Source organism: Dromiciops gliroides, chromosome 3, assembly GCF_019393635.1.
Source record: "Dromiciops gliroides isolate mDroGli1 chromosome 3, mDroGli1.pri, whole genome shotgun sequence".
Classification (NCBI taxonomy): Eukaryota; Metazoa; Chordata; class Mammalia; order Microbiotheria; family Microbiotheriidae; genus Dromiciops; species Dromiciops gliroides.
In genome coordinates this window covers 92756249-92774370 of record NC_057863.1, presented here as the reverse complement: position 1 = coordinate 92774370, position 18122 = coordinate 92756249, and the positions used below count along the sequence as shown (strand labels likewise).

The 18122-nt window shown below is 39.4% G+C and overlaps 2 protein-coding genes across 2 annotated transcripts; one reads left to right on the top strand and one right to left on the bottom strand.

Moving 5' to 3' along the window:
* Positions 1-3947: 3947 nt before the first annotated feature.
* Positions 3948-17771, top strand: LACC1 (laccase domain containing 1). Its single transcript, XM_043994606.1, is given in 8 exon segments — positions 3948-4102; positions 12458-12636; positions 14032-14197; positions 16227-16237; positions 16239-16310; positions 16312-16454; positions 17593-17647; positions 17650-17771. Coding segments are annotated over 6 exon segments (540 nt in total). The 5' UTR covers positions 3948-4102; positions 12458-12636; positions 14032-14058; the 3' UTR covers positions 17770-17771.
* On the bottom strand, positions 4375-7450 carry LOC122747181 (formin-like protein 5). The gene is made up of 3 exons (XM_043993367.1): positions 7376-7450; positions 5498-5551; positions 4375-5109 (listed from the first exon to the last, which is right to left on the bottom strand). The coding sequence occupies exons 1-3, from the start codon at positions 7448-7450 to the stop codon at positions 4375-4377; spliced, it is 864 nt and encodes a 287-aa protein (XP_043849302.1).
* Positions 17772-18122: the final 351 nt, after the last annotated feature.

Below are 18122 nucleotides of genomic sequence, written 5' to 3'. Positions count from 1 at the left end.
AGTTTATTTATATAAAGACAGTTGAGTAACAAACAGGTCTTTTAAGAAAAGAAACAACCTTTATCTGAACCCAGACTGGAAATTCCTTTATTTATCCTTAAGTGCTGAGTAAGTACTAAACTACTGGGTGATGTTGGTTGTGCAAGACTCAATTGCTGAGCTAGCTCCCAGAGAAAAAACTAAATTCTGTGTAGAAAGAACAGCTGTGACCTAGCTCAGTAAAGTTTTTACTCAGATCAAACCCACAATTAATTCTTTAAGATGTCCCTACTGCTAGCTCCCTCCATAGGCATATTACTAAAGTTTTCCCTGGTTTTTGGAAACATAAGCTCCCCTTCACTTATCTTTTTGGTTTTTTTTGGTGGGGCAATGGGGTTAAGTGACTTGCCCAGGGTCACACAGCTGGTAAGTGTCAAGTGTCTGAGGCCAGATTTGAACTCAGGTACTCCTGAATCCAGGGCTGGTGCTTTATCCACTGTGTCACCTAGCTGCCCCCTTACTTATCTTTTGTTTATATATATATATATATATTTGTTGTTGTTGTTGCTAGTATGTTGTGACTCTTTTTGCCATAGTGTTTCTCAAGGTTCCCAAACTTAGTTAAAACAAAAATTTTCAAATCTCATTCTCTAGGATTTTTGGAAAACAGGATTCATTTTCATCTGTCCAGGATGGTGAAGTATGGTCTTATCTTAGAGGAGAAGGCAATGTGGTATAGTGGAAATGAAATTTGTTGGACTCAGGAGGGCTTGATTCTAGTTCTGGTGTGTCGCTAACTTTCTAACTTTGGACAAATCTTTTTCCCTCTCTGGAGTTTCAGTTTTCTAATCTGTAAAATAATGTGACTGGACTAAATCATAATTAAAATCCATTCTAATTCTAAAGTTCTATGATTCTTCCAATTCCATGGGTTTTTCATCCTTTTTATTCAGGTTCTGGTACTTTTTATTCAAGTAACAGTCAAGAATCCTGAAGACTTTTCAGAGATATGTCAACCCCACAATCTGTTTTGGTCCTCGCAACAATTCTAGGAGATAGGTGCCCACAATTAGCCACAATTTGCAGTTGAAGAAACTGAGGCAAACAATTAAGTGACTTGACCAAGGTCACACAGCAAATGTCTTGAGGTAAAATTTGAATTTAGGTCTTTCTGACTCCCTGCTCAGCACTCCATCAATATACCACCTAGCAAAGAATTTGATTTTCTATAAATTTTCTGCTTGGTTGTATTTAGGCAACAAATCTGTGTCTGTGGTCTGAGCCTATTTTACTTTTGTTTGGTTTTTTCCTCTCAAATTCCCCTGGCTTTAGTGGCATTAAGTTCAGAAAGTTGCTATGCAATAAATAAACAGGCAGACCTTACATTGTCCTGTTTTAAGCTGACATAAAGTGGCCTGAGTGTTTACGGTGGAATATTCTAATCATCTTTCCATTAAATGCTTTCCCATAACATGGAGGTGTTACTAGGATCTGGAAAGCAACTCCAAGCAAAGTGCATGATCTGACAGGTCTTAGCAAGCTAGAAGTGCTTTGAGGAAGGGCTTGGGTTGTCTGAGGAACAGACTGGTTAAGATCAAGAGGGTTCATCATGAAGATGATAGTCTGTTTACTTAAAGTATAGAGTTTGTTTTTTAGTGAAGTACTCAAACTAATGAAAACATATATATGTAAAAAATTTAAAATTATTCTCAATATGAAATATTCTTTTTGTTTGTTTTATTCTTTGTTTTAAATTTTTTCCTCTGAATATTTCTTTTTCTTTCTTTTTTTTTTTTTGAGGTCATTGGGGTTGTGACTTGTCCAGGGTCACACAACTAGTAAGTGTTAAGTGTCTGAGGCGAGATTTGAACTCAGGTCCTCTTGACTCCAGGGCAGGTGCTCTATCCACTGGGCCACCTAGCTGCCCCTTGTCAATATTTCTTAAAAGTCAATTATAAGATAGAGCACCGGCCCTGGAGTCAGGAGGACCTGAGTTCAAATCCGGCCTCAGACACTTAACACTTACTAGTTGTGTGACCCTGGGCAAGTCACTTAACCCCAATTGCCTCACTAAAAAAAAAAAAAGTCAATTATACTAGTATTTTAATGGAAATATTTCAATTGATTCAATTAAAGATAGTTAATAGCTAACATTTCTATAATACTTTAAGGTTTGCAAAATGCTTCATACATCTTAATCCTCACAACAAATCTTGGAGGTAGTATTATTATCCTTCATAGATGTAAAGATGGGAAACTGAGGTTCAAAGAAGATAAAGTTATTTGTTCAGGGTCACACAGCAAGTAACTCTCTGAGAGGTGATTTCAAATTAGGTCTTCCTGAATTCAAATTCAGCATGCTATCCACTGCAACATACTTCCTCATATTTGGAATACAAGAACTTCGTTTTTCTACATTGCAACAGACTTCACTTGACATATGGGAAATCAAAGTCAAAACCAGCTTAAAATGGCACTTTCTTGGTTACACCAAAATCCAAAAAGCTTTCCCCTCTCTGACTTCCCATAGTATGTTGGTTGCACTATGCTTATGACATTTATGACATCTTGATTTATAATATATTCAGGTACATAGTTCCCTATTGGACTGAAAGTTCCCTGGCAGCAGGGACAGTTTTATATCTTTGTATAACCCACACAATTCCTTGTTTGCAGTAAAATTATAGGATATTAGAGCTGGGAGGGACCTGAGAAGTCACCTAGTCAAACCCCCTCTTTTTAATACAAGTAAACTGAGGTCTGAAGAGGTCCAAATCAAATGCTAGCAAGGCTGGAAGTAGAATGCAGGTTTGCTGACCTTCAGATCAGTGAGGTTACATTATCTCACAAAGGGGATCTCAATAGATATTTTTTGAATGAGTAAAATGTTGACCACAAAGGAATGACTGAAAGTTAAAATAAGAAAAATGTAGCAAAATCATGATATCCTTTTAGACAAGATAAAGACATGTGGACTAATCAATAAACTGTATACTTAGGTAGATTCTAAACTGATTTAAGGACCGCACTCAAAGAACAGTTATTAATTAATGGGCCGATTTCAAATTGGAAGCATTCTATGGTTGAATGTCCTAGGACAGATTCTTGGCCCTGAACTATTCAACATTTTTAGCAATGACTTGGATAAAGGCAAAGATAGCAGTCTTCCATTTTCTTGATGACAGCTAAACTATGGATGGCAGTCAGTATGCAATCAATGATATAAAATATATGCATAATACATAGTATATTCCAAATCATATAATACCTACATAGATCTATATAGGATATATCTAGAGATATTCCTATATCTATAGTTTCCAACCAGTTAGAATGTTGGCTTGGCTCTAAGCATCTAAGTTTACAGCTGGGCTCAAAACATTAGCTTCACAAATAAGAGATAGGGAGCGGTGGTTAAGCAATACCTTTATTTTGAAAAAGATTAATTTTCAGACGGGTAGTTTTAAAGGACCGTAAGCTCACCGTGACTAGAATGATGAGACATCCAAAAGGACAATGTGACACTGGGCTTCCTGGAGGGGGCTGGGAAGTCCAGACCCCAAACAAAGGAAGGTGCGGTCCTGCCACGCCCAGAATATTCATTTTAAAAAACGGGGAGCTGATGCCAACCTACACATCGCAAGGCTATGCTCACCCCATCAGGTACCTCGTGCTCGGCACACAGTAGGCGTTTTGTGTCTTGGACTTTCGTGGATTGACGTGCGAGTGGGATAATTTAATACAGGTGGAAGCCCAGGCCCACTTACCAGCGCTTACTCAACTAGAGTCTAGAACCGGGGCTAGAACCCTGGGTCCTCAGAATGGCGGACGAGGCCCACTTCCCCCTATTTAAGGCACTCAGGTCAAGTCCGCACCAGCTGCGGGAAGGTGCCCGCAGCTGGTGCCGCAGGGGCGGGGTTTTACTGGCCGATTTCTCGCCCAGCCTCGCTTTCGCGTCGGCCGCTCCTTAGGCCGCCCCTCCCTCCTCCACTCTTCCAGCCTTGCCCTAGGGATTTATTCTCTTCCCCTCCCCCGCTGGAGCCCAAGCCTCGCTCTCGCTGCAGTCGCTCTCCAAGGTCGTCCCTTCTCCCCTCCCCCTCCTCCACAGGTCCCCGCATCTCTGGTGAGCCCAATCTCTCTATCTACCCCCCGCCCATCCCTTTTTCTCTAGGTTTATTTTCCTGCCCCATACTCGGGGGCTCTAAAACAGGGCCACGCCCAGGGCTGAGGGCTTGGAGGCGGGGGTGGGGGTGGGGTGGGGTGGGGTGAGGGGCACCGGAAGTCTGCGGCATTTGCCGCATCTGCAGCATCTCCTCCTGGGCGGCTCACTGCGCAGCCGCAGCTTGTCTAGTCAGTCTGCCGCAGTCCCGACTGCGCAGTCTCACACGACCCTCCCTAGAAGCTTAGCTCGGGGAGGCTGAAAGCTGCGGGCTGTGGCTCCGCTCGTCCTTGGCCTGTAAGTATGGGGTGTCCTTGGGTGCTTATCGAGTGGTAACGGGGTACAGCCACGAGCCCCAACAGTGCGGGGCGGCTGTGTGCGTGAGCCCTGAGGACGGCGGCCCTGGCCGAAGGCACCCGGTCAAAGCTACCTGGGCTTGCTGAATTTTTAGGAAGACAAAGACGGCGGCCACCGCCCCATCCAGCAGGGCGTTGGAGGAGGGGGTCGTGGGGGAGAGGCGGGGGGGCGGGGGGGCGGGGGGGAGGGTCGTGGGCGGTGGGCGAGGGTGGGGGGAGATTGTGGGCGAGGGTGAGGGGGGGATTCACGGGCGAGGGCCGGGGTGGGGGTCGTGAGCGCAGGGGGCGAGGGCGCGGAATGGGGGTGGTCGTGGGCGGGGGCCTGGGTGGCGGTGGGGATTGTGGGTGCAGGGGGTGGTGTCGCGGGCGGGGGGAGCTCGGGTGAGCTGGGGGGAATCGTGGCGGGGGGGGGGGAGAGGGGCGAGGGGGGGCGTGGGCGGAGGAGATTGCGGGTGGGGATTGTGGGGGGGTGGGTAAGGATGCTGGGGGGAGGTGTCTCGGGCGGGGGCGGGTGAGGGTGGGAGGTTGTGGGGGTTGTGGGGGGGTAGTAGTGGGCAGGATGGGGGGGGGCCTCGATGATTGAAGGAGTCCAAGTGCTATAAGCGAGGTGAGTGCCTAAAATGTGACGACTGGAACAACCCCCTAGGATGAATGGTGAGACTCTTTGTGTCGACGAGGCTAAGGGATGATTTCACAGCCTCGACCCTAGGGATCGGGAACCTTAAGAATGGCCCCAGCTGGGCTAAGCGATTATATATAGTCTAAAAATATGTCTGCGATATAGCAGTATTTGTAATATGTATTACGTCATACTCTCATATCTGTAGAACTATAGATATAGACGCGTAGATATAGATCTACATCTACGTAGATGTAGATCTTTATCTGTGTATCCATACATAGAAATCTATCTCTATAGTTGTAGAAAAGCCCTAGAGCTGTATTATGCATATACACACGGGGGGGGGGGGGGGGGGAGGGGGATCTGTAAGATCAGACACACCTTAAGAACAATAGAAAGGAGAAGGAAATCGAGATCCGCACTGATGCGTTGATGCTGAAGTAAAAAGGAAAATGCGGCGGCAGGATTGCAGGCAGCAGGATTGCATCTGAAGATGGGGTGACAAAGCACTGCTTGTGCTCATTACCATTTTTTTCTCCCACTTGATCCCTCATTTGTATTGAGGTAAAATCTGTTACAAATTAACGCCAAGGGTGTCTTTAGATAAAGAATGGAAAGTGTAGCAATTAAGTACCTTAGGAAATAAACAATGCTGGGGAGCTAGAAATGGGGTGGGATGTGAAAAGGGCATAGCTCTATAGAGCCTAAGGAAAGAATAGGGACTGGGCTTGGTCTCCAGCTGAGCCCTTCAGTAAATGCCTTGTTGATGATTGAAGGAAAAAGAGGGTTACGATAGCTGTACTCATCTAATCTGCATGGTGCTTGTGATGCTGTGCAGATATACCATTCTATACATATAAAATAAAGATTTCCCTATTAACTTATCCTTTTAAAGGAAGGTAACAAAGGGGCAGCTAGGTGGTGCAGTGGATAACACCAGCCCTGGATTCAGGAGGACCTGAGCTCAGATCCAGCCTCAGACACTTGACACTAGCTGTGTGACCCTGGGGAAGTCATTTGACTCATTGCCCTGCCCCCCAAAAAACCAAAGGTAACAAAGGCTTTAGATAGAGTTGAAAAGACCTGAGTTCAAATTCCAGAACTTTCACTTATTAACTGGGTGATATTGAACAAGATGTTCACTTCTTTGGGTCTCAGTTTTCTCACTTGTAATATGGAGACAATAACAAACGTACTTCATGGGTTTTATTGGAGGATCAGATGAGAATAATGTATGTAAAGCACTTTGCAAAATTTTAATCCCTATGAGCTATTCTTAGGATGAAGTTGCTTTATAAAAATAATGATTTCTTTAGATTGAAATTTAATAAATGTAGGTTATTATGCAGCTAGGTGTCATAGTGGATAGAGCACTGGGCTGGGAATCAGGAAGACTCATCTTTCTGAGTTCAAATCTAGCCTCTGAAACTTACTAGGTATGTGACAGTGAGCAAGTCACTACCCTGTTTGTTTCAGTTCCTCATCTGTAAAAATGATCTGGAATAGGAAATGGCAGACCACTCCAGTATTTGCCAAGAAAACCCCCAGAGTTTGGATATGACTGAAATGATCAACAATATATACTTTTTATTTATGAAGCACTTTCACTTATTTTGTCTCATTTTATCTATACATCAACCCTCTTGAGGTCCATATTAGAAGGATAGTTAGTTTCGTGTCACAGATAAGGAAACAGACTCAGCCAAGTTAAAATGACTTGGCTAGTAAGTGAGACAGCTGGAACCTGGCCCCAGGTTGAGGGTAAGATATTTCACTTCGAGTTGTATGACATTATGTGGCCATCTTAGTTTTAAGGATTTTGTCTAAGCTAACTACCTATGATGGAGAAAAAAAAGTATCCTAGGTCTCTTTCTTAGTTTATGCTTAACTCTTCCTATATAAAACACTGCTTTATAAAGATATTTGTACTTGAAAGCCTACAAAAAATTTTATATGGAAAATAAGGGAGGCATTACTTCATTGATCATATTATTTGATGGCTTAGTTTTTTAATATCCAAATCCAATTTTTAAAATTACACAATTTTTTTGGGTGGTGGCCATTGAGAAGAGGTAATTTAATTTTATATTCATATTATATTTTTTCTTTATAGGTAGTTTATTTGGTGCAGGATTCTATTTGAGGAGCTTTATACAGTATTGGAATATGGCAGAAGCAGTATTGATCGATTTCTTTGGTTTGAAATTGAACTCTCAGAGTAATTGTGTACTCCTAAAAACACTGAAAGCTGTCCATTACCTCCATGCCACAAATGCCAAATTCCTTTGCATAATGCATTTCCATAATCTCAGATGTGAAAATGACGGTGAACATGATAATAGTGAACTTGAAATGCTTAATAGTTTACCAGCCCTTCCAGTGGGATTTGAGGTTATAAGTAATTCCAGCATGGCTGCTATCTTATATACAATTAAGCAAAAACTTGATGAGAAAAATTTGAGTAGTATTAAAATAATGACGACACTACAAAGGAAAGCACTAATGAAAGTTTTTATTGATCAACTCTTCACTGATGTTTACCATTTTGAGTTTGAAGACTTACCACTAGATTTGGGAGAAAGTCCTATAAAAGAATCCATTGAGCTAAACACTGTTACAAACCAAGAATTAGAAGAAGTCCAGAATGATATCAAAACATATTTGAGAAGTCTACCAGGACTGATGGGGGAACTCACCATTCTTACATCTTCCTTGATCCCAGGTATTTTAGGTTATATCCATTTATTTTTCATGTATACATGTAGTCAACTCTTCAGGCGCCCATCCTTTTCCAAACCCCTATCCTTTACTTGATTTCATCTCTTTTTCATGGCTTATTATTGTGTTCACACACACACAAATATATATATATATATATATATATATATATATATATATATATATATATATATATATATATATATATATATATATATATATATATATATATATACATAACCCCCCAATATATATATATAAAATCTTCATTTGATATTCTTTCACTTAGTAAATATTTATTGAGCATGACAAAATATCCCTATCTTTGGTTTCATTGATAGAGGGAATACCCAAGTCAGTAAAATTATGGATGTATCAAGAAGAAGAAAAGAAGGATAAGATTACTTATAGAAAAGTTCAGAATTTTCTAAACATCTATTACCTCCTGTACATTGACATAACCACCACTCTAGTTTAGCCCTTCATCATCTCTTGCCTTAGTTATTGCAAGAACCTGGTCTACCAGCCTCAGATCTCTCCCCTTTCCAATCCGTTTTCCACATGCTGTCAGAATGATTTTATGTCTTTAAAAATTAAGCATTAGTCTTCTCTTTCTCCTATCCTTCCAATTGAGGGAGGGGGGAAAATACATCTAAACAAATAGTTATAGTCACGCACAAATTCCCACATTGGCCATGTCCGGATATTCACATCATATTCTACAGTCTTGTGACCTTTTTGTCAGAAAGTAAGTAGCATTCTTAATTGGTCATCTAGAATTATTCTTGGTCATTGCATTGATGAGTGATTTTCCTAAAGTGTGAGTCTGATCATGCCACTTCTCTACTCTGTAAACCTCTGTTTCTCTTTTGCCTCTAGTATGAAATATAAAACCATTCACAACCTGGCCCCAGTCTACCTTTCTAGCTTTATTAATGGATTGTTCTTTTTCCCAGACTCTGGTTGCCAGACTAGACTAGACTGTCTCTGCTTTTGTGCTAGCCATCCCCATTCCTGAAATTCACTCTCCTCATTTCCACCTGTTAGAATCCCTTGTTTCCTTTGTATCACTCAGTTAAATTAAGCATCACTTTGTACTTGAAGCCTTTCCAGATCTACTCGGCTCTAGCATGCTCCCTCTCCAAATTGCCTTGTATACCTTTTCTATGTATTCTCAAGATATACATAATATGTACATTATATATGTACACACACACACACACACACACACACAAAAGGTCATGGATTTAAAGCTGGAGGGGATCTCATAGGCCATCTAGTACAAACTCTTCATTTTTACTGATAAGGAACTGAGGCCTCGAGAGGGTGAATAGATAGCTTGAAACTTCTCAGACTATGGGTCACAACCCCATATGGAGTAGTGTAACTACATGAGAGTCACAAAAAATTTGACAATAAATGTTTGTCTATTTTATATACCTATATACTGAGGGTCACATAAAAATTTAAGAAGCTTTGGTATGTAGCTTAGTCATAGATAGGAAGTGGCAGAGGTAGGATTTTAGTCCTGTGACTCCAAATTCAGCTACTTTTCACGGAATCATTACTTATTTTTGTTTTTATATTCTTAGTGCCTGGCCTGTGATTGGCATGTAAATTCTTATTATAGATTACTTGGCTGCAGCTATATGTACAATTTTATCAGAGCCCTCTTCTTAGCAAGCAAAGTATTATAAACCATATTGCTATTTTACAGATGGAAAATTCTTGTCATTGGCAAGCATAGAAATACTCTAATTGGGGGTAGCTAGGTGGTGCAGTGGAAAAAACACTGGTCCTGGATTCAGGAGGACCTGAGTTCAAATTCGACCTCAGACACTTGACACTTACTAGGTGTTTGACCCTGGGCAAGTCACTTAATCCTCATTGCCCTGCAAAAAAAGGAAAGAAATAATCTCATCACTTGATAATTTTGTTTGTGTCGACAAGGTATAATTGTTAACATATTCCAGAATAAATTAGTCCACTTATGACATTTTACAACTCTTTGTTACTAGAGTTTGGCTCTAAGTGTATTCACTTTTAAATATTTTTTTTCTTAGAATTTAGATCATTTATTTGATAAAGATGGCTCCCTTATTAGTGGATGAATAAAAGTCACCATTCACATTTTTAAAGCAATGTTCTTCAGGGTAGAGGCCATAGATTGACCTCAAATCATATGTGAACAACCAAAAAAGATGATGGGAAGATGGGCCACATTCTATGCTTCCCATGATAGCCAATCTCAGGTTTCAACATACCTACACCATCCTCTCCATCCATATTGTCAATATTTTCCCTCTGAATACTTCCTGTTTCCTTGCCTGGTTGCTGAAAACAATGTCACCTATATTAGGGTAACTATATACTTAGAGCACCAATGAATATAATTTAGTAAGCTTGACCAGCAGTAAGTTGGATCTGTGTGACTTTGTGAGGTATCTTTTTCAGTTATGACAGCCATTGAAACCAAGTTTCTAAATAAACCAGATCTGTGAAGTGCTTTAACACAAATTGTTGAGCAAATTTTCAAGACTAATGAAGTATTCGCTAATTTTGATCTCATTGATAATTTTTAGTGAGAGCAGTGTTTTTGTACTTTCAATAAAATATTTTCAATTTCTATTTTCGTGTTTATTTTGTAATGTTAACAATGGTACAGTAGCACCCATATAGAATTTATAAACGAGTAAATATATATACACACACACATATATACTAGGGGCACATAAATTTTTTATTGATAGTGGTATCAACAAAAGCTTTGAGACTACTGGTCTAAAGCATTATCTGACCGTTTGCTTCTGTAGCACAATATAAAACAACCTCATTTCTGTTTCTTGTGACATAAAAGGCATAACCATGTTTCTCTGCATCAGAATATCGCATCTAGTTTGGGTAAAAGCATATCACTCTTGATTAGCAGGAGAATAGTTGGTTGGTTGCTGTTAACATAAACCTACCTCAAAGGAAAGGGGACAGACAAAGGATTTTATCATATTTGGGAGGAAACACTACTTCTATGGTTTGAAGGAGAGAATAAGGATCACTAAGGTAAGGATCCATAACTATAAGACTCTTGGGTATGGAGGACAAATAAAATCTGTTAGCATTAAGTGTGTTACTTGTATTTCCTGCTTATTGGCATGCTACCTCATTAACTCAGTTATGAAGAGCTTGCTGTTGAGGAGGTCATTGTAGCATCTAGATTTTCAATTGGGAGTAGCATACTTGTCTAACTTTTTTCTTTTTATAGATAAGACAGGTCTAGAGAATTGGTAATTAACTTGTCCACAGTTACTAATAAGTGGCAGAATCAGGATTTCAACTCAGGTCCTATGATTACAGGTTCAGGAGTCTTTTTTACTGCACCATGCTACCTCTATCAGTGTTCAAAAGATCATTTTGTTCTGTAGTCCCAGATAATATTTTTATCCACTGTTATATAATGCCACCCTACCTTTCATGCCATAGTCCAAAAAACCTGGACTTCTCTGTGCTCTGAATGTGACAAGGCATATTTGATTCTCCTGGTGTTGGCTTTACTTCTACTGTTTCTTATTCCTACAATAGTCTTAGCCTTCTGTAACCTGTGAATTCTTACCCATCCTTTAAAATACAGCTTGAATGCCACCTCTTTTAAGAAGCCTTTTCTAATAACTTTGGTGACAGTCTTTGTCCTTGGACCTTACATTGTAGTTTGTTTTGCAGCTCAAATTGTAATACTATTACACAATATTGTTTATCTTAGCTTCCTGATAGATTGTGTTTTATGGGGGGAGAAACATGGAGGATTTGGCTCAATAGAGCTAGAAATTAAAGAGGAATTAGATGACTTTGGGAAAATAAGAACCTGGCAAGGAAAAATAATACATTATCTACCTCTGGCTTAGGCTTAGGAAAACTTTTTGTCAACTATACTGCATATACATGAGCTGTTATTGTTACAAGTATCTGGGTCCTCAGCACCAGAATTTATGTAGCACTTGCATCTCAGCTCCCTATTCTGCTAGCACTATTCTCTACTATCTGTTGTTGGGGCTCTGCACAGGGTCTGAATTTTATGGGCTTCCATCCTACAAAATTGGGTTGAAATAAGCTATTAGAGCTGGGCCAGTTGGCCAGTTAGCACAAAGGTTAAGTTCCTTTCAGCTATTGCCACTATGGGTTATGATGTGAGAGCATAGTTGGGAAGATTAGATCAGTTAGTGGAAAGCAGGGTATCAGGGAAAGGATCCAGATGTATAGGACTTAAGCTGAGGCTCCACCAGAGTAGTGTCCAAACCACTTAAGCAGTGGTGGCAGAGGTTGTCTCATGATTTAAGAAGTCATAACCCTGTAGAGCCTGCTGTCTTGGCAGCCAGAAGACCCATAGCGATGGTTGCTTGATGTAGCAGTAATTCCTTGGATGATTTTCAGAAGGCTTCCATTGCTTTTCAAATTAGATCAACTCAGGCCCAGTTGTTCAGCCCAACCTTTTCTAGCTATCCCTACAGACTTTTAAAAACAATCTTTGGTAGTATCACATTAGTGTCCCTTATCAATATCATTTGCCAGGAGCATTGTAGAATGTAGTCTTTGTACATGGAAGTTATTTTGAATCTTTTACTTATTTTCCAGATACATTTATACATGGCTTCACTACCAGGACAGGTGGGATATCTTACATACCCACGCTCAGTTCTTTCAATCTCTTCAGTAGTACTAAGCGTAAAGATCCCAAGGCCGTTGTTCAAGAAAATCTGCGCAGATTGGCTCAAGCGGCAGGGTTTGACCCTGAAAAATTTCACCGCATAAAGGTATTTTGTTGCTTCATGGATGAGAAAATTAGAGTATATTTGGCCATGTGACTTTTGATCAGGCTACTTTTGCTTCAGCTTTTCCACTTCTAGTCTAAGGATAGTTACTCTTGATTTTCCTCAATAGACACGTCAGACCCCAAAGATAAGTTACAAAATTATATATCTGCCACTCGGAGTGCCTTCAAAAGTACCATAGTACCATACTGATTACTATGAGACCTGATCCTACTGATATATAGCTTCACTGGCTAACCTTTTTATTTACAAGAGTGTTGGGTGTGGTTAAAACAAAGGGAGCCCATTCAAGTAGCATCAGAAGCAAACAACCATCATTGATGAGAAGATGCCTTTTTCTGACAAAGCTTGTGTTCCTAGGAAGGAAGGAAGGACTGTGCTAAGTGCTTTACAAAAATTATCTCATTTTATTCTCACAACAATCCTGGCATGTAGCTGCATCTATTATCACAATTTTACTGTTGAAAAAAGAGGTTAAGCGACCTACCCAAGGTCACATAGCTAAGAGTCTAGAGGCCAGATTTGGACTCAGGTCTGTCTTCCTGACTCCAGGCACTGCACTCTATCCATTGTGCCACCTTATTTCCTCCGTTTGAGCTGGGGGGGGGGGGGCGGCACGGCAATGAGGGTTAAGTGACTTGCTTAACACACAGCTAGTAAGTGTCAAGTGTCTGAGGCTGGATTTGAACTCAGGTCCTCTTGAATCCAGGGCTGGTGCTTTATCCACTGTGCCACCTAGCTGCACCCTGTTTGAGCTTTTTACTTTGGGACTTAGTGGTTTTCTTTTTTTTGTTTGCTTTTTGTTAAGTGACTTGCCCAAGGTCACACAGCTAGTAAGTGTCAAGTGTCTGAGGCTAGATTTGAACTTAGGTCTTCCTGAATCCAGGGCTGGTGCTTTATCCACTGTGCCACCTAGCTGTCCCCGACTTATTGGTTTTCTAATTTTCCTTTAAGATTTATGGAGATTTTCATTAAAAAAAAAAGTTTTTAAACTTATGTGGTCTTGGGGGGGCGGGGATTGGGACAATGAGGGTTAAGTGGCTTGCCCAGAGTCTCACAGCTAGTAAGTGTCAAATGTCTGAGGTCGGATTTGAACTCGGGTCCTCCTGAATCCAAGGTCAGTGTTTTATCCACTGCGCCGCCTAGCTGCCCCCCCCCCCCCATATGGCTTTTATATCAAGATGGGATAATTTGTTGGTCCAAGGGCACCTAGTGTGTATTATCTATAGGAGAGTCAATTATCTCATGGAACTAATGGTTTAATAACAATCTTAAGATGATAATGTTTTATGTTATAGTCATTTCATTCAAAGTTATTAATGAATTTCTCTTTTAAAACTTTTCCCCTTATTTGCCTTAAATTTTTCCTGTTACTAGACTGATCATGCCAATAGTGTTTGGATAATGGGCAAGAAGGAACCTGATTATTATGATGGACTAACCACCAACCAGAGAGGTGTCACCATAGCAGCTCTTGGCGCAGATTGTATGCCTTTGGTTTTTGCAGATCCTGTTAAAAAAGCATGTGGTGTTGCCCATTCCGGTAACTATATTTCATTGTTCATTTCACTGTCAGCACCTTTTATCATAGTGTGTTTAAGGTGTTGTGGATATTGGACTGTTCCTTTTGAGATAAATTAGGATAGGAAAAGCTTAAGTTGAAACTTAAAGTATTTAAAATAAATATACAGGAAAACTTCTTAATAGCAATGATCACATGGGTTGGGGAAGATAAAAAATTCCTGGAGGTTTTTTAGAACAGTAGGTAGATTCTCATTTGGGTGTGGTCATCAGTCAGTCAGTAATCCAGTCTTAAGCACCTGCTATGGTGCTGGGCACTGAGCTCAAGGATAGGGTTCCAAATAGGATAAACCCAATAATCCCTACCCACAAGGAGCTTATATTCTAATAGGTGAAATAGCAAGGCATATAGAAGTATATAAAGGATAAATGAATAGTTAAATAAAAAGGTGGTTGGAGTGGAAGGGAACCAGTGGCTGAAGAGATCAGGAAAGGTTTCACTTGAAGAGCATCTTGAAGGAAGAGAGAAATGCTTGGAAGTGGATGGGAGGAGGAAGAGCATTCCAGGCATAGAGGACAGCAGGTAGAAAAGCACAAAAAATGGAGGTGGTGTGTGTAAGGAACAAAGAGAAAGCCAGTGTGGCTGGATTCCAGTGCAAAAGGACAAGTAATGTCCGTGAGGCCAGAAAGGTACATTGGAGCAAGGTATGTTTTAAAGGCTTTCAAGGGCTTTTTTGGAAGGGCTTTAAAATTAGAGGAGTTTATAGTTTATCCTAGAGACAGTAGGGCATCATTGGAGTTTATTGAATAGGGAATGACATGGTTAGATCTGGGTTTAAAGGAAATTGCTTTGGCAGCAGTGTGTAGGATAGACTGAAAGAGAAGGTTGAGGCAGGGGGGAAAATTGGCTTTGGCAGAACTCTAGGCAAGAAGTTTTTAGGACTTCTACTAGGGTAATAAATAGCTATGTTAGCAGAAAGAGGAGGTTGTATGCAAAAGATACGGTGAATGTAGAAATGGCAAAATTTGGCTATTATAAATGGAGTGAGAGGGGAATCAAGGTGAAAACCAAAGTTATGAATCTGGGAGGTTGGTAAAATAGTGGTGCTTTTGACAAAAATCGAAAAATTTAAAGGGTTGGTTTGGGGTGAAAGATGACTTTTGGGTATGTTGTGTTTAAGATGCTAATTTTTTTTTAAATAAGAGATGAGATCTTCTGTTAAGAGAGTATGAAGGTAGAGGTGTATGGAAGGTTTGAGGAGAGAAGAGGAGGTTTGAAAAATTTTGGGGAAGTAATTAATCAATTAAGGAAGAATTAAAGGATCTTTCCTTAAGACACAGAAGATGCCAGAATTACCAAGTCTTTTTTCACCTTTTCGAATCAGTCCATTATTTTGGGCTCCAGATAGCACTGAGAAAACAAAGTACCTTGTGATGCTTGTCACCCAGTTAACAACAATGGCATTGGATGGTTTGTAGCCACGTTTGGTAAATAGCAAACATTGCTGGGGAACACAGGTTTATTCTCTATCTCCATTTCTTGATATAAAATTGGTTCCTATTTGTTACTTCGGAGGTTCAAATTCAGTTCAATTTAACAAACATGTATTAAATACTTGCTACAAAGGCACTTTTCTTAATGCTAAGAATACAAAGATAAAAACAGTGTCTTACCTTCTCCTGGAAATTCTTTTTTTTCCATGAAGAATTTCTGAGGTGTAGAAGGGTTTCTATGTGCATCAGTTGAAATCAATGATCTTTGAAGTAATTAAGTGCAAATATTTCTTTTAATTTTCCTCCCCTTGAATCTTGTCACATTTCTGTCCTTAAAGTTGTGACCCAATACAGACTCTTCTTAGTCCTAAGCAGAGTTCAGAAGATTGCTTTCAATATTCTCGTATATTCTAGTCTTATTGTCATATTGAAATGTGATAGGTTTTTCAAGAACTAATACTTGTGGAGTCGATTTGGTATTATAGTAATGTGAGAAATACTGTTCATAATTGTTGAGCGTTTCTAAATTTTGCCTTCTTTCCCTTGCTATTGTCTAGGATGGAGGGGTAACGTTGTTAGGGAGTTGCTATGCTACCGTCAATGCTCTGGTAGCGGAATATGGCTGTCGCCTGGAAGATATTTCTTGTTGTAATGGGCCCTTCGGTGGGACCTTGTTGTTTTACTCTTCCGAGAGATTCAGCAAAGGCCTTTTATAATATCGATCCTCAATGTGTAAGACAAATTGATTCACCAAATCCCTATGTTGACTTACGTAGAGCCACTCGGTAAGTTTGATTTCTTTTCTGTAGAACATGAAACGTCACCCTTTTCATTATAAGACCAAAATGGCAGCCCTGAGACATTCAGGATGCTGATATTAACTAGCTGAGAACTCAGTTGTATCAAAAATCTATATAAAAGATGAAGCCTGTTCTATCTCAACAATATAGAAACTTTTCCTAAACTTTTTGCAAGCCTTTTTTGATTTGAAAGGGAAAAGAGAAATATTTGGTAAACGATTTAATAATTTTTTTAAAGCTTTAGGTAGATCAAAGTTTACTTTTAGTCACAGGTAGTATGTAGGCTAAAGTTTCCCAAGGATGGTGAAGTATTAAGCTGATCTATTTAATCAAAGTAGCACATTACCAGAGAACACTTCTATTATTAGCTGGGTAGAGGAATATGTTTTTTTAGTTTAAAATAACTAAGATGGTTTAAAACCTAGTACCTTTAAAGATTTTTTTTGGAGACTTGCTATTTGAATTTTTTGAGTTTTATTATTAATACCCTTAGAAAACTGGGTGCTATTGCTCTGTTTGTGTTTGATCCTGTTCTTTTGCTTCCAGAAGCAGAGTTAGGTAAAGAGTTTTAAAATTTTTTGTACAAATATAAAAGAATACGCTTTATTTCTACATATGGCTTTAAGAACTAACCTTATTATTTTATAGCCTTGTATATGCCACTTTGATAACTATTTTTCTTATTTAAAAAAAACTCAAAAAGTAAGGAGAAAAGAGAGCCAGATGATTTTTAAAACAATTCTAAAATGTTTGAATCCAGCCTAATGCTGTGATTGGATTAAGTGAGCCTTGCATAAAAATACATTTTAATTTGCTTTAGACCTATCTCTTCCCATACTTTATGTTGTTTGCAAAGCTTTGTTTTTAAACCAAGTCTGTAAAGTGAAATATGAAGATTGCACTGATATCTCATTAATTAAGGATATAGCACCCACTTGTAGAATAGGCCAGGTATCATGATTGAAATATAATTAATTTCCTTAGTGGTTTGTAGATCTTTACTAGAACAGTCTCATACCAAATCAACCCCCTACCCCTACTTAGAATATGTCTAATACACATTATTCTAGTTACTTGATTATTGACATATAAGTTGATGTCTTCCTTTGTTTTTTATTTTAAGAATTCTTTTAGAACGAGGAGGAATTCTTCACTCAGAATATTCAAAGGTGATTCGAAGTCTGAACAGAACCAAAATCTTGACCTTTGTACATCTTGTAATCCTGATATGTTCTTCTCTCATGTCCGAGATGGCATTAATTTTGGGTCACAAATGGGCTTCGTATTAATAAGAGAGTAAATATGGTAAGTTCTTTTTCTTTTCACCAAATCTTATTAGAATGCATTCAAAGACTCTTTGTGAACTAAGGTTTTCCTTGGTAGGTTAAATGCCTAATAATAGCATAATAAATTTCCTTTTTTATACCTGTGGGTATACTCAGAAATTTATTTTGAGTCTGCTACAGGGTAGGAAGATCATAATGACAGGCTTCTTCCTGGTTTTCTCTAAGATGATTTTCCCTTGAAGGATAGCTGCTTTTCTTGGTTAATATATTAGAGCAGTAATAATAATAATAACTCATTTCTGTACTGCGTTATGGTTTCCAAATCATTTTCAGCATTACTGTTCTTTGAGTTTGTTATACATAGATG

Excerpts from the sequence above, each read along its gene's own strand:
- LOC122747181 (XM_043993367.1), bottom strand. The coding sequence starts at position 7,450 with ATGTTCACCGTCATTTTCACATCTGAGATTATGGAAATGCATTATGCA. Across the intron at positions 5,552-7,375 it reads TTGGCATTTGTGGCATGGAG|CATCAACGCATCAGTGCGGA; the intron begins GTAATGGACAGC and ends TTTTTACTTCAG. Across the intron at positions 5,110-5,497 it reads TCCTTTCTATTGTTCTTAAG|GCACTCACCTCGCTTATAGC; the intron begins GTGTGTCTGATC and ends GTCACATTTTAG.